The 16,763-nt window shown below is 38.1% G+C and overlaps 1 protein-coding gene across 1 annotated transcript in view; it reads right to left on the reverse strand.

Moving 5' to 3' along the window:
• Nucleotides 1–5,799: 5,799 nt before the first annotated feature.
• CPD (carboxypeptidase D) overlaps nucleotides 5,800–16,763 on the reverse strand; it is a 57,909-nt gene continuing 46,945 nt past the window's right edge. The window contains exons 14-21 of the mRNA XM_016201973.2: nucleotides 16,504–16,639; nucleotides 15,185–15,316; nucleotides 14,299–14,394; nucleotides 14,130–14,194; nucleotides 12,305–12,436; nucleotides 11,650–11,835; nucleotides 11,260–11,359; nucleotides 5,800–9,866 (exon numbers count right to left, since the gene is read on the reverse strand). Of these exons, the coding sequence (XP_016057459.2) occupies nucleotides 9,640–9,866; nucleotides 11,260–11,359; nucleotides 11,650–11,835; nucleotides 12,305–12,436; nucleotides 14,130–14,194; nucleotides 14,299–14,394; nucleotides 15,185–15,316; nucleotides 16,504–16,639 (1,074 nt within the window). The 3' untranslated portion in view covers nucleotides 5,800–9,639. The remainder of the gene's footprint in view (nucleotides 9,867–11,259; nucleotides 11,360–11,649; nucleotides 11,836–12,304; nucleotides 12,437–14,129; nucleotides 14,195–14,298; nucleotides 14,395–15,184; nucleotides 15,317–16,503; nucleotides 16,640–16,763) is intronic.

Genomic DNA, 16,763 nt, shown 5'->3' on the forward strand with positions numbered 1-16,763 from the left:
TGCCCTGGCCGCCTTCGCCTCTGTCTGCGGTAGGCACAGCCCCAGCCCCCCTTCCTTTCCAGCCCCCCGATCTAGAAAGTGTGTGCTGATTGCTTCCATGTGCCTCATCCTGACACCTCGACCTGTTAAAATCGGCTGTCCAAACCCATCCTTTATAGATGCATAAATGATCACAGCCTACTCGGGTCCACATTTTACCAGTTCCAGCGAAATGTAGAAACCTTACATCCTGTAAATGTATTCGGATCTCGCTTGTCCCTTTACCCACTCCCATCTATACTTGTCTTTAATATTTTTCTCTACGTGCATTGAGAACTACTTCAGATGTTATATATTTTGTTTCAACTGTCAGACATAATTGATAGAATCCGAAGAGAAGGAAAGCCCCCCTGCCAAGGTGTTTATCCCTATTTTACTCTTCCTGTTTTTCTTTCTTCCTGATGTTCCAGTATTTCTTCTTTTATCATTTTCTTTTTTTCGTTGTCTTCATGTTCACTGACAGGCATGTCTTTCCTCTGTCCCCTCTATTCTGCTGTTGAGCCCATTCACTGAGTTTTTTTAATTATTGTATTTTTCAGATCTAAAATTTCCATGTGGTTCCTTGTATCTTCTGTTTCTTTGCTGAGACACTATTATTTTTTTCTAAGTTTATTTCTAATTGCTTAGTTTTATTATAGCCTTGTCAGATGATTCCAACATCTGTGTCATCTTGATGTTGGCATCTGTTGATTGTCTTTTTCCATTCAAGTTGAAATTTGGGGGGTTCTTAGTATAATGATTTTGAAAATTGTATCCTGGATATTTGAGGTATAAGACGACTCTGGACCTTATTTAAATCTCCATTTAAGCAGAACTTCTCTGACTGTGTGTTTGTAGGGGAGGTGGGGAACTTCCTTGTTACTAGCAGGGGGGAGTGGAAGTTCAGGCTTTCCCTTGGCCTCTTGATACCCCAGGAGGGTGGGTGCCTTGTTACTGCTCCCCACATGGCCTCCACTGACACCGTGGCAGGAGGCCTCCTTACCCGTGTGACCGTGGAAGTCCTAGTTCCTCACTTGGCCTTCTTCGACACCACCCAGGAGGTGGGGAGGAATGCCTTCATTACCGCCAGGTGAGCATGGAGTGTAGGCTCCCCACTCAGCCTTTGCTGCCAGGGGTAGAGACAGGCCTCAGTTTTCTCCCCGAGAATATAGCTGGAGTAATGCAATTCTCTAAAACTATCCTGTCTTGGAAGGCTGCCCCTTTCCTGGTTCTTTGGCCAGCTAAGTCTTTTCTGTAGGCTTTTTTTTTTTTTTGGTCTGCACTCTTTGGCATTTCTGGGTTGCCAGTTTCTCTAGTACCCATTATGGGATATATGAGGTAAGAGATAACTCAGAGAACTCACCACTGTGTCGTTTCTTGGATCCTGAGGTCCCTAGCTATTCTGTCGTCTTCTCTCCACCACTCTGAGTCTTATTTTTTGTTTTATATACAGGGTGGGGCAAAAGCAGCTTTACAGTTGTAAGTGAAACACAGAGTTTACTCTTGTATTATTATTTTCCATACGCACAACTGTTAACCTACTTTTGCCCCCCCCCCCCCCCCCCCGTATAACGTATAACGATTTTTTGCTGTGCTCAGTGGGTGGAATAGAAGAGAAATACATCTACTCCATTTTTGTCCAGAATAAAAGCCTCCATTTAATTTTTAATATATTTTAATTCTCTGCTAAAATTCATCATGTCTTCTATTTTCTTGTATTCATCACCATTATTTTAAAGTTTCTGACTGATAACTGAGAAATCTGTAACCCCTGTGGGACTGTCCCTATTTTTCCCCTGATCTTTCATTATTTGATATTGTCTTTTGATAATAAAAGTACCTTTTGCTTGGATGCTGTATATTATAAATTTTGTAGCAATAACACTTGAGGCTTCAGATACTATCTTCCTCCAGGCCGTTTACTGCTACTTCTTGCAGGAGTTCAGGTAGGGGCTCATCAGCTTATCAGTAAGGGGTGGGACTAAGACCAGGTGGAATTGTATTTCTGTCCAAATGGGTCTGTTTCTGATGAGCCCTTACTTCTCATGTGTAGCCACTTACGTGTCCTAACTGGAAGTCTGTTGATCAGCGCCCTGTTCGATAGGCCCTGAACGCCTATTTCCCGTGACCCGCCCACACTGCCTAAAGCTTCTGCTTGTTCTCTGCCTCTTGCCAGCTTCTCTGCTGCCAGGCGTCCTCTTAGTCACCACTTACGAATCAACAAGTGCCTCAAGGAGAAAACGTCACCTGAACCTGAACTCCCTTTACATCTAGACCCCATCCGTCCTTGTTACCTTTGTAGCTCTCCAATCCTTCAGTTGTGTTTTTTTTAAATCCAGCTTTTCTAATTATTCTTGATGGGAAGGTGTTTCTGTTTCAATCCAATACACTCATAGCTGGAAGGAGAACTGAATTATCTTATTTCTAATTCACCTGTAGGTTATTTTCCGCACACACAATTCTACCTACCAGTAATAACAAATGTGTTTCTCCCTTACCAATGATATGTTGTTTATATTTTCAGGGTTCGTGGCTGAGATCTCTTCTGTCAATATAGCGAAGTTTAGGTCCTGGAGTGTGGTTTCTGCTTGTTTTGGTGGGAGGGAGGAATGGGAAGTGCTCCTATTTTGCAGTTCTCATTTATCTTGCAGGACTCTAAGTTTTCCTCTTCTGTTTCTTTTCTCTTTCATCACCTAACAGTCAAGGGGTGCCTCTCCATTCTTTTTCACGGTTTTCCTTCCCCAGAAGCTATCAAAGACTGCCCCTTAAAGCAGGCCTGCTCACTTTGAAGTCCCTTCTGGAGCTTTGTGCTCTGACCTGCATGGACGTGATTTACGTGATTTTTAGATCATTCAGACTCAAGGTGGAGTTACTCTTTCTGGCAGTAGTTTTAGACCAACTTTAGGCCCTTTTCCTGGCGTCCCTCTTCTGTCTTTCCTGCAGTTTGTTTCTGTCTGCCTGGGGCAGGCAGGCAAGAGTACATGCTGAGATTTGGTGGTTTTTCTCATTTTACTAAGTCAGTTTGATGTTTCCAGAATTCTGAGTTTAAGTTATACTGAACGTGATTTCTGTAAATTTACTTTTCCCTTCTTGTTTTTAGCATTATTTTGTAATGAAATATCGGGAGGCAGGTAGCTTAGGTTGCCGCTAATGTCTTCGGCTACGCGGACCACCTAGGCTACGCGTGCCTGGCTGGGCTCTAGACGTTTCCTACGCCCAGCCCCTTTCAGGTGTATCCCGGGCCAGTCCTCCTGGATAGAAAGCTGTAGGTACATCCCTTCCTCTTTTGCCCTTCCAACATCCATATTCTTCAAATGAAAACTCAGCAGCCAACTCTGTATTATCTTTGCAACTATTTTTTTTTGCAAATCAAAAACTATTCCAAAATTATTTTTTAAAAATCCAGCAGTTGTCCAATTCAGCCATTACCATTATCAGTCCACTCCCCATCCATCCCATTCCCTATCAATTCCCTAAGCATCTTTCAAGTGCAAAACAAAAAACCTCTCTGATCTTGAAAACTCTGCTAGAAACCATACAATACAGAGTGCCAATAATAATTGTAAATGTTGGAATAACTTAAAATTAATGGTGGTTCAGATCTAGCAATCTAGACCTCCGCCTTTACCCCTTCACTTTGGCTCAATCACAGAGTATAATCCATTAACAATTTCCATTTAATCTGCAATCTCTTTGTACATGTTCCATTAAAGATTTCTCCACCTGCTTTTATTTCCTACCTACAGCTTGAACTATATCATGGCCTCTTCATATTGCTTCTAATGAGGCCTCTATCTCAACATAGCACTCCCCTACCAGTTACCAAATTTTTCAGTCTAATCAACCTTCCCACCCTCCTGTAGTCAAACTTCTTCCAGGCTGGCCTCTAGCCTCGAACACCTTTCTACTCCAGTTCTTGCTTGCCTTGTCTACATTTGTTTACACAGTAATAGGAAATAGGGTTCCATCCAACTCCAGCCAAAATGCCAAAGAAATATCATGCTTTCTTTTAACAGTCTACTGATTAATGTAAGGTGGAAATTATAATATCAAAGTTAAAAACTGGGCTTTATATGTTTGCTTTTCAACTGTGGGTAATAAATAATGATGTATTTATCTGAGGTATGCAATAAGTACCATGGAACCATTAGCATTCTGTGAGTGAGAGTAAGAGATGAAGACCTACACGATGGCATTTATTCACAGCTGAGTAGTGTATTAGCACTGAGCACTCACGTTTGCTGAGAACAATCAGCTTCTAGAAATCTGAAAAACCGAACATAACCAGATTACTGTTCGTGTTACAAATCAAAAGGGTCTTGATTTAGTTATGAGAAAACTCCTGACAAAAATTCAGGAAAGCATTTCAAACACTGGGGGACAAAGAAACATCATCACTGTTCAGACGTCTTGCAGCAGTTAAGGCTGTTTTCACTGACTAAGCATAAATGCAGTCTTATTTATAAACAAATATGAACACAATTTTAAAAACTTTACTGCCATGCTATAGACAATCTATGGGATCACATAATGGAAAATTTCATAGCTTTTTGGTTTTTCTTAAGTATTCATATCTAGGGATTTCTTCTAAATTAAAAAGACTACCTCATACACAGATCTTTGTTTGTTCATACAGTTGATAGAGTAACTTTCTCTCAAAGGGATCAGGAAACAGCAAATGATACTGGTTACCACGGTTACTCAGTTCTGAGTAAACTATTACGTTGGGCCCTTTGCTAACATTATTTCACTTAGTTCCCATTCCAATCCTATCAGGAATTATTCCTTAACCAGTACAGAGATCGAGGCTCAGAGAATGTTCAGAAACTTTTACAAAACAAAGTCTCATAGGGAGCAAGTAGCAGAGCCAAGAATCAATCACAGATTGATCCAGCTCCAAAGTCCATGCTCAATCTCTATGTTATACTTCTTCTAGAGCAGACTTTCTTTTTAAAGGGACTAGTCACTATGCACAGACAGCTTAGTTCCATTTCTCTTTCTCTGGTCTGGACTTAGTTCCTTGTCAGCAGAGCACATGTTCCTTGTATAACTTTGCTTTCCCAGTTCTTACTAGAACAACAGTATCAACATATTATTGCAAAATGAATTCATCTCCACTGTGCAGAGAAATGCCAAGACAAATTATTCTAACTGAGCTCATTTGTATAAAAGACTACATTTTTAACAAACAAGTTTAAAATGGGCACATAAACCTTTCAAGGCCAGTTTTTCGGTGTTCGTTGTGTAATTAGACATATATCAACCCAGCTGGGCTACAAACAGGAGGGAGAAATGTGGCTACTATATGATGTAATTACTTCATTCTACTTTGTTGTTTTTTAATCCTCACCTGAGGGTATTTTTTCCATTGCTTTACGGAGAGAGTGGAAGGAGACGGAGAGAGAAACATCGATGTGAGAGACATGGATTCGCTGCCTCCCGATCGTGCCCTGACTGGGGCCGGGGATCGAGCCTGCAACTGAGGTACGTGCCCTTGGCGGGAATCGAAGCTGGGACCCTTTGGTCCACGGGCTGACGCTCTAACCACTGAGCCAAACTAGCCGGGGCTGATGTAATTATTTCAGAAAACTAGGTTTCTTTTGAGTCAATTTGAGACAGACACACTCTACAGGTAACCCCCTGTATTTCTGGCCTGGTCCTATTTTTCTCCTAGTAATAGGTAGAAAAGCTAAATACAAACTTTCAAATTGGAACAACAACTTTTCCTGGACTATTGCTTTTGAAAAGAGATTATGAGACAAAACACAAAAAAGACAAACATCATAAAATAACTTTTATACAGGATTAGATCTGTTTACATATAAAAAAACAGAAAGGACCTCATTACAGTTAGATTTCACATAAATTACACAGATTGACTTTTTAAAACTACGATTCAACTTTGTTTAAAGTCCCTTTTAAGATTTTCATTTTGAAGGCACAGTGCATGAAATAAACCAAAGACAGAAGCACTTGAGATGAATGAGTGTTAGGCACCTCATATAAATAGCTATAGATTTTTCTGGAGTTGGGGAATGTCACTGAAAAAAATGGAGGTGAAAAATGGATTTTTAATCTGAGTATAAAAAAATACCATTATGTCATACCTCCATAAAATCTGCAGCATGGCCAACATAGAATGTAGCTAGGACACTCACGTTATGCCATTTATAAAAGTCATAGTCATACTTTTACATAATTTTTGCCCAATGGCCTAAAAATGGTAGTCTACTTTCAAATATCGTAATATATTCTGTCAAATCAAAACCAACTAGGACAATGTTCTGAAAGTCAAGTGGAGTATTAATTATTGCTAAAACACAAAAGAAATGGGTGTTAGGAGATATTCATGAATTATAAATACAAGTTCAGTTGACATTAGTCAAGGACCCTAATCGCCCCCCAAAAGTCTGCTTTAATTAAAACAAATCAGAAACCCAGAGAGTTATCAAAAAGTTGCTAGATAGAAAATCACTGAACATCAAACACAGAATTTTTTTTGTAATAAAGTTGCTTCTGTTAAAAACAATTCTACCAGAGAACCATAACATAGGGCACTAGGTACAGCATTCACAGCCAAGAAGCTTTTAATATAGCGGGGACAAAAACTGGTACAAGTGCATTTCTGGCAATAAGAAGATAAAACTATTTACTGCTAAGAATAAATGAAAATGGAGAAACAGGTCACTGTTACTGAGTAACCTGGTGTTAGCTCAGAAACAAAATAAGCTCAGGCATAAGCACTACCTTTTCTTTATTTGTCAACTCATAATTAGTTTTAAGTCCAATATTCATTGATTCAGCAAATCCCATTCAGGTGAGTTACCAAAGGTAAACCGATCAATCACGCTGGGCCAACTATACATTATGTTTCCTTTCTGGAGGATGACAGTCCCAAAGCAAATTCCTTCCATTGAGAGTTGCAAGCATTCCTCAACAGGATGGGATCCCAATCACTATCCAAATGTTCAGCAAAATATATCAAAACCAAAGGGTTTTTCCTCCTGAAATGAACTTAAGTCCATCTTACTGAACTGCATAATCAATACATTTACACAGGCAGACACTTTGAACATTACCTGCTCAATCACTTTGCTTTTATTAAGGAGCTGGGAGGGAAGGAGGTTTACAAACTGATCATCGGGGGGGAAAACATGCCTTGTGAGTAAAGAAAGGCACAACTCAGGTTTGGTCAAATTTCATAATACTTACTTGCCTCCATGACTCCAAGGAAATGGAAAGTCTCTGGGAGAAACACTGAAAAATGCATTCCCCATCCCATATGGCTTCAATGCCTTACGCAGTTAATGTGGTCTATTACCAGATTAGATTCACAAGTAAAAAACAAAGCAGGGCAGAGAACACTGTCTTAGTAGTCATGATCCTGTACATTCATGTTAATAGGTAATGCAGGCTGAGAGGCCTTGTTTTCCAGAACAATGCATTATTTAGAAATTCATTCAAGATTAAAGATTTATAGCAGAATTTGGTTTTCTTTTCAGGAAAAATTATGAAAAGAAATACTTGTACGTTCATTTCTAAAAAAATTTACACATGTTTAAAAGGCATGGACTCCAGCCATTGTGATGTACAGTTAAAGACACGTTTAATTCAGGAGAGATGTGACTTTAAAAGGTATCCTTGAGTGAAGACCTAATTAAGCAAAGGCTGTCACATCAACTTTAATTTCTTCCTGCAATGTGTCAAGCAGAGCCGGCCACTCATAGGCCCTTTGTTGGTTTTCTGAGTTTTCATTCTTAAAAAGAAAGCTGAAAACAGCAATACCACTGCATCAACCTCTTAAGGGAAATGAAAGGTATTATTAGGAGAAATTAAATCATATACATCTCATTAAGTATTAACACCCCACAAACAGTGTTCTATGTATGTGGTAGGGCAAGAATGGAATGGCAAGGGCTCAAAATTTAGAGTTGCTAATAACAGGATTAACACCAGAATGGCTAACCTTGAACTCCCCAAGTTTATCACAGGTACTCATTAATAAATGTCATGACTTCATTATTCCTGTGGAACCAAATCTCTGCTTTTTATAAAGCCATTTTGGGTGCATTCCTCACAAAACTTGGCTGAATTACTTAGGTGGATGGTAAACTCCACACGAAGGCTTTGGGATGACTGATACATCAATGGATATAGGATACAATTTAAAAAGATGAGAGCAAGTTTTTTGATCCCCTGATTTGGTACAAGTTCAGCAGCAACTTGGCTGTTAAAACATTCAAACCATTAGATCATTGGTAAGACTCATACTTAAAAAAAGCATCATTTCCACTGAATAACATGATATTACAGACACAATAAAATGCAAATCTTTCAGGTCTTTGCAATAACCCAACTGGCAGTGAAGATGATACTTTTTATATTGCACAGCGGTTCATAGTTGTTGTTTTTTTAATGGAAAGCCATATTTAAATGATTTCAACTTAACTTTTAACAAAATTGGTTAATAAAAAAAAGAGACTGTCAAATGAAACATTAGGACAAAGAACCCAATCACCTGCAGAGGTCTATATGGATTAGACTGGCCAGGCCATCTCAATAACAGTATGCTATTACAGCATGAAGTGTCGATATTTTGTGTTAAAATACAGGTTAAGAATGTGCCAAGTAGGTTTCTTCCACACTTCCAGATACTTTCAGTAGAATTCAGATCTTGTAGATTGCTGGGTAATCTGAAAACCGTACATGTAAAACATAGAAAAAGGTTCCAATTTTGGGAATATTAAAGAATTAGGCATTCCTAGAATAACTAGTGTTTCACAGATAAACGCAGCAGCACCTATGGGTTTTTACCAAGTTAAAAGATAGGCAACATGAGTTTTAGCTTTTGCTAGATCTTCCTCTTAGCTCCATTCAAACGGACATTTAGATCTTTTACAACAAAGTCAGCAAGTTCTCCCTGAAAATGGGGATCTTTAAAACTTTGCTAAACCTTACATGAGAGGTAGTGAAATCCTGCTGAGAGCACAGGCCACCAGTTCTGATCTAGCCTTGGAACAGGTAGAAAGCAAATGCGGAAGCCCATTTATTCATTTCCTAATGTTATATGTTTAAAAATCAACTCAGCCTCCACTAAACCTGAATAATAAGAGAAACTCCAGCTATTTAATAACTAGAGAAAAGTACTCCTCAGTAGGTTGAGAAAACCTTGAGTTTTAAAGCTTTATGTCAGATTCTGACTGCTGTCCCTGCCTTAATGTTTCTGGATTCTTTTGGCCATTTAAAATAAAGAACAAAAGCTAAAGCCACTAGGAAATACTTGATGTGCAAAATACAACATCCACCAGTTGGCTTTATGCAGTTATAACATAAGCTCCAAACAGCTCATCTTAAATTAAAAAGAAGAAAAATAAAGTGCTGTCCCATCTCTGCTGCATGAATAGAAAGCAGGTGTTTTTTTTTTTAAAGAAAAGTAAGAGTACTTTAAGGAGGGGAAGTTCAAAACTGCCAGCCAACTTCACAGAGAATGCAAATTTAGCAAGTTAACTTCCCAAAGCTCTTTGAAGCAGCAAGATAGTCTCTCTTCTTAATGCAGTGTCTCCCCAAAGGAACTGTGATTTTGCTTGGTTCTTACGCTGGGAGATATGCAAGGCGTGTGTTTCAATGTTTGCTAGAATATAACGTTTCCTCTTCAGTGTCCGTTTCATCCTGGAACTCATGGCTTAAGAGGGACTTCTTGGAGCCGGTCGACATCAAGCGAATTTCGTCTTCATACTCATCGTGGTGCTGCCTGAGCCGGTGGAAGCCATCCTTGTGTCTGTTAGACTTGATTGAGCAGATGCACCAAATGATGCAAGCTGTTAGGACCAATGCCGACATGGTGGCACCTGCCAAACAAACCACCACATGGTGTTTTACTTTAAGGATATAAGCAAACAGCTACTTACAGTGACACTTTTAATAATATGCCATTCATTTATTTTATTTTATTTCATGTACTTAAAAACAACCTTTTATTATTACAGAAGTAGTATATTTATAGTATGCAAAATCTGAAAAGCACAGATAGCAAAAATGCTAAAAACCCAAACCCAAAACCCCACAGCTTCACATTTCTGTTACCTCAAGATCATTTTTAACAACCCTAGTGCATATTTTTCCAGATTTTTCTTCATGCATGTGTGTGTATATACATTTTACCAAAATTAAATCAAATGGTGTCCACCGTTCTGCAATTTATCAGAGGCTTCTTTTCCTTTCCAGTAAATTTTCAAGTCATCTAAAACACCTCATTTTTTAAAAGATTTGTACATAAGGTTATCAGAATAAGTCTTAATAACATGAAATAATAAAATCATAATTTAAATCAAGTTCATGACAGCAAATAGGTGGCAGAGCCAGATTTAAACCATGGCTGAATCCTCCTGTGTTTCTAACCACTAAGTGATCCATACTTTATTTGGTTCAAGCTAACAAATCTTTACTTTAAACACTCCACAACAGGCCCTATGATATGACCATGTTTCTAATACACCACTCTCCTTCAACTAGGGATCTCTCCCCCACACACCCTGTAATAAAACTTGGTTATTTTGTGTCAAATCCAAGTAGCTCTTAGAAATGAACCAAGGCTCTTTGTGTCAAAAAGATATGACACAATACTTATTTTACCACATAATTTTTTCTTTCTAACCTTTCAGTAATTCAAGCAATGGCACACATTAATCTTGGAGAAAACAAATATTTCCTCCTTCCAGGATCATGGAAAAACAGAAATAATATATGTCATAGTCCAAGGGGCTTATGATCTTAATATAAAGCAAATCATTGAGTCAACAACTCTCCATTAAGACCCACTACATGGCAATCATGGTTCTAGGGACTGGGGATGCAGGTAAACTCCCTGCTCTCTCAGAACTTATGTTTTAGTGGGAGAGACTGAATACAGATAAATAAATGATTAAATATAAAATATAATGTCAGGTAGTGATAAATGCTATAACAGAAGCAAGTGGGTTGGAGATAGTGACAGGGGTACTATTTTACCTAGGGTGATCAGGGAAGGCCTCTCTGTGGAGATGACATTTGAGTACAGACCTGAAAACGTGAGGAAGCAAGCCATGAAAACACATGGGAGAACACTGTTCCAGAAAAAAACATGTTGAGATAAGGAGACATTAGAAGAAAAGGGATTAGCTTCAGGTGATTAGAGAGGTGATCCACTCTCAAAATGTCAGAACTGGTGTTAATTTCAACTACCAAAAATTTAAGTTTCTTTACCTGATACAGTTACCACGAGCTCCCGTGGCAAACCAAATATCTGGTTATCTGTGTCAAAGACTATGACCACAGAACTAGCTGCATCATGATGCACAAAGACCTAGAAAGATAAGTACAAGAATCATGAAAAAGTTTATTTAAGGTATGTTGTATCCCTGCTGTATTCCTAGGGCCTTTATAGCAAACCAAAGAAATTGTCATCTAAAGTATACAAAATGCTATAAAAATGTCCCTTTTGTTGCTAAAAGATAGAAAGATAGCAAGATATTATAATCAAGAGTTGGTCATACTTTTTATTTATTTCCTCACAAGCTTTCTAATAAGAGTTTCAAAATAAAGTACTATTAAGAGTAAGTATTTACATGATACCACTCAGCTTGAGTCTCTTACCTGCGAATGTTGTTGCTGATACCCATCTGCGATGGCATTGATGTTATGGACACCTGGGGCTAACAGGACGTGGAAGTGGCCTCCTTCTTTTGTGTGGACCTTTATTCCTTCATTGAGTACAATGACTGCATTAGAGATTGGTTTTCCAGTCTTATCTTTAACAAATCCATGAACTCCCTTGTGAACCTGAAAAAATATTTACAAACAAAACGAAAATCCCCATAAGACGGGTTTTTCTGTCCTTCCCCGAGGACTCTGACCTTGTTTGCTACTCTTCCGCTGCTCAGAGGCACAGAGATAGATAAGGGAGAAGAGAACCTTAACGGAGTCAAAGCCAAAGGTTTTAGAGAGCAAATCTTCTGAGGACTTTAATGATTTACTTCCCACCACAGTTCACTGTCTCCAGTAGCTCTGTGTGATATTCAAGTGAAAGAACCTGTGACATCTCTCAGGGTTAAATCACTTGGATGACAGCAGATTCCAGATATGTGAACTCGGGGCATCTATTTAGGCAATATAAATGCAACAAAATTCTCCTCTCTATACACATTTAAAATAAATAATATAAACTTTTGGTAAACGATTAAGAAAATGTTTTGATACGGCTTTTCACTGAACACAGTCCTGGGAGTTTGCTTCTAGTTAAGAGACTCACCTCGACCAACATGCTAAGAAGAGATTTTTTATTTTCTGCCCACAAGGAAGGGAGCTGTGTTGCGCTAGGAAAGTAGCAGCAGCTTGTGTATACTGTGATTTCCGGACAGTGGCCATAGGTGACACTATAATCCTGGAATATAAAATTCAAAAGCAAATGTAAGAAAATTAATAAGTAAGAGTGAGGCTTTGTAATGCAACAAATAGAAGAAACGGAATAAAAAGAAAACCTGGGTGATATAAATAAAGAATCAGTAAAGCATTTTACAGCAAAGATAAATAAATCACTCTGTATTGTAATCAGTCACAAACATGGCTGCTCCTAAAAGGGCCATTGAAACCAAGGACTATGTCTAATTCATTTTTCTATCTCCAGTGCTTCCCACAGTGTCTGGCAGGTAGAGGGGGTTTATCTATGGTCAACTGATTTTTGAGAAGGGTGCCAAGACCATTCAATGGGGAAAGAATAGTCTTTTCAACAAATGGTGCTCAAATAACTAGATTTCTACATACAAATAAATGAAGTTGAACTCCTACTTCATATCATACACAAAAATCAACTCAACTTAAATATAAGAGCTACATCCATAAAACTCACTAGAAGAAAACATAGGGGTAAAACTTCATTACCTTAGATTTCGCAATGAATTCTTAGATATAACAAAAGTATGAGCAACAAAAGAAAAAAATAGTTAAGTATGACTTAATCAAAATTAAAAACTTTTGTGCATCAAAGGACATTATCAATAAAGTGAAACAACCTATAAAATGGAACAAACAATTGAAATATCAAACATCTGATAAGGGTTTAAATCCAAAATATATAAAGAATTCTTATAACTCAACAAAAAGAAAAACAACCCAATTTTAAAATGGGCAATATCTGAATAGATTTCCCAAAGAAGATATACATGTGGCCAATGAGCACATGAAAAGATGCTCAACACCATCAGACGTCATAGAAAAGCAAACCAAAACGATAACAAGGTACTACTTCATGCTCACAAGGACTATAATTTAAAAAACAGAAAATAGAAAGTACTGGCGAGGATGTGAAGAAACTGGAAACCCTGTACGCTACTGGTGGGAATGTAAAATAGTTTGGCTGATATGAAAAACAGTTTGGTGGTTCCTCAAAGAGTTAAACTTAGTATTAGAATATGACCGGCAATTCCACTTCCAGGTATATACCCGAAAGAATTAAAAACACGGGTTCGGACAGATACTTGTACACAAATGTCCACTGCAGCATTACTGTCAAGAGACAAAAGGTGGAAACAACTCAAGTATCCATCAACAGAAGAACTCATGAACAACTTGTGGGGTATACGTACAACAGAACACTATTCAGCTAAAGAGGAATGAAGTAATACATGCTATCAAAGAAATGAACTCTGAAAACATTATGCTAAGTGAAAGAAGCCAGACACAAAAAGACAAATATTGTATGATTCCACTTCTATAAAATATCTAGACTAGGAACACACATAGAGATAGAAAGTAGACTGGAGGTTAACGGCCTGAGGGGAATGAGGAGCTATTGCTTAGTGGGTGCAAAGTTTCTCTTGGGGGTAATGGAAAAGTTTTGGAAATACATGGTTTAGACCGGTGATGATTGCACAGCATTGTAAATGTAATTAATGTCACTAAATTGTACAATTAAAAATTATTAAAATGCCAAAAACCCCACAAATGCCATCATAGATTAAATTGAGGGCAATCATGTCAAGAAACCCATGAAGCAGATGTCATTTATTTTGCTTGTATCAGAAAACTCAATGGCCAATATTTATAATCCCATGCTCACTGTATTCTATAAAGCATACCTTCATGCTGCCCAGGTGACTGTGCCATTCCGCTCCACGCATAACTCCTCCTGGAATATTCTCATCTATAAAAGCATTAAGAGATGTAGGATCAACAAAACATACAGCAAGACCCCTTCCCCTGCCCAAAGCAGCGACGACAATAACAAGGGGTAGGGAAAATACCTACCTGACTTATTTGGGCAACTGGGCTGACCCAAGTGCATCGATGGGTGATTATTTGCATAAAGCGATGCCAAATGCTTCAGAGTCTCTTTGTTTTCCACTACAAAGGAAAAATTCAGCAGTGGAGAAACCTAAAAGGTTTTTCTCCAAGTTCAACTTCATGAATACAAGTCATCTTTCTCTCCTCCTTGCACCCCACTGAAGTTTATTGAAGGGTTATTGGAATTAGCCACATGGTTCTGTTTAGCTAAAAATCATCAGACTAGAAAGACACACATCTTCCTTACATTAAAAGGCACTAGTGGTTAGTTTAGGAAACAGGCTATCACACCAAAATAAAACTTGCTTTGGTCTGTTTTATTACATTTTGGGGCAACTGTGGTCTAATAATAATATTTCCTTGTAAGCTGCATTGAAAATGACACAAACTGTCTCCACATACAGTGGCCCCAAAGAGAGTGAACAAGCAATTGCTTAACTCACCATAAGGTACAACCAGTCAGTCAAGGTTTAAAGCAGGGAAGGGCAATTCTGTATTGTTAATATTTGGTTACAGAGGCATTTCTTGAGGCAGGCATTGTGTCTCATTCACTTTTATATTCCCAATGTATACAGTCATAATAATTGATCAATAAATGCTTGTGGACTAAACTGAACAGATGTGCAAAGATGGCTACACTCAACAAAGCCAGGCCATCATTAGGTCTGACCTCTCTCTTACAAGGAACTGTCTAAACTGTTGATATATGTATAATCATATCAGGTTGGTTATTTGCTCAGGGAGTGTGCTCAAATGCTCGCCATTTAAAAAAATTTTGAAGGGACATTACTCAATTGGAATTTCCTATCAAAGTTCAAACAGTACATATGTAAAGTGATAGTCTACATACCTGTTTGTACTGGCTTGTCATATGGGTATGTGACCAGCACTGAACCACCATCTAAAGCCACGGAAAGACTGAAGTCCTGTTTTTGAATCAAATTTTCAATGATGGCTTTGGTCTCAGGCTGGGAAGCATTATCTAAAAAACAAAAAAGCAAAATATCAAATAAGTTTTAAAATTTTAGTATGAGTAGCTAAGAAAATATTCTCTACTTGAACACAATCAGAGGACTAACTTACAAAATCTGTAGTGAATACTTTATTACTCCATAAGCCACTATCTCGAGTAAGAAGGATTCATTTCAAAAGGCAGGTTATTTTGAGTTTACATACTTCAAGATAATTGTGGAAAGATTAATGAATCTAAGCAAGTTTAAGAAAATTCTCACTGGAAACAAAAAGGGAGAAACATACCCCCCTTTAAAAGATCATTTAGGGAGCCCAGCCGGTGGCTCAGTCAGTTGGAGCACCATCTGTACACCAGAAGGTTGTGGGTTCGAGTCCCAGCCAGGGCACATGCCTAGATTGTGGGTCCCATCCCTGGCTGGGGCGTATACGGGAGGCAACCAGTCAGCGTTTCTCTCTCACATTGATGTTTTTCTCTCTTCCTCTCTCTCTGTCTCTCTCTCCCCCTCTCCCCCCTCCCTCTCTCTCTAAAATCAACAAAAGCATATCCTTGGGTGAGGATTAAGAAAATAAACAAAAGTAATTTAGGGAATATATAACCTATCTTTGAAGGAAAATATTTTCAGAAAGCAGGGTGTTTTCTGCAGCATTGTTTCCAAGGGCAAATAATTAAAAAGAAACTAAATGTCTATCAGTACAGAAATGGTTGCATGAACTACAGTGCTGCTACACGTTAACAGCACACCAAGACGCCATTAGTAAGAATGTTAGAGATCTATAAGTACTAAAATGAAAAGATGTCCATGACACAGTCAATGAAAAAGGTTGCAGAACAATATGTATAGTAGGTGACCCTATCTAAGTAAGAAAGAAACAGGCCCCTTCAAATCAACATACACACATCTGTGTGCACGCACATATGTGGGAGGGTAGAGAGAGATAATAAACATGACTGTGTGACTAATGATGGAACCCCCAATATTACTGATTAAATTTCTAAGAAAGAACTTGAATTACTTTTGCAAATTATAAAAGATAAATTTGAAAATTTTTTCAGATGTCTGTATTTATTTATACCTTACATCTATCACCTAGAAAAAAGTATACATTACTCATCTACAAAATAGGATCAACTGATATCTTAGCAAAGAGAAATAAAATTATTGCAAAGTACTTTACTGGCCTAAAAATTAGTCTTACTTGTAAAGTCTGTATCCAGGTCTTTGTCACGAGCATTTGCTTGTCCTATCTTTGAAGTACAGTCTTTCTCTTGTGCTCTCTCTCGTCCATCTGGATTTAGAGAAGGGACAATCACAATTCTAGTCCTGTCAACCAACTAAAACAGAAACAGAAGTCAATGAGTTTATTAGCTGTATGTGGAATCAAAAGGTACCTACCATGCCTCAAATGGAAAATCTTTGTTTTAAACACAGATTTAAATGGCAAAACTAAAAAAATAA

Source organism: Miniopterus natalensis, chromosome 17, assembly GCF_054644295.1.
Source record: "Miniopterus natalensis isolate mMinNat1 chromosome 17, mMinNat1.hap1, whole genome shotgun sequence".
In the NCBI taxonomy this organism is placed as follows: Eukaryota; Metazoa; Chordata; class Mammalia; order Chiroptera; family Miniopteridae; genus Miniopterus; species Miniopterus natalensis.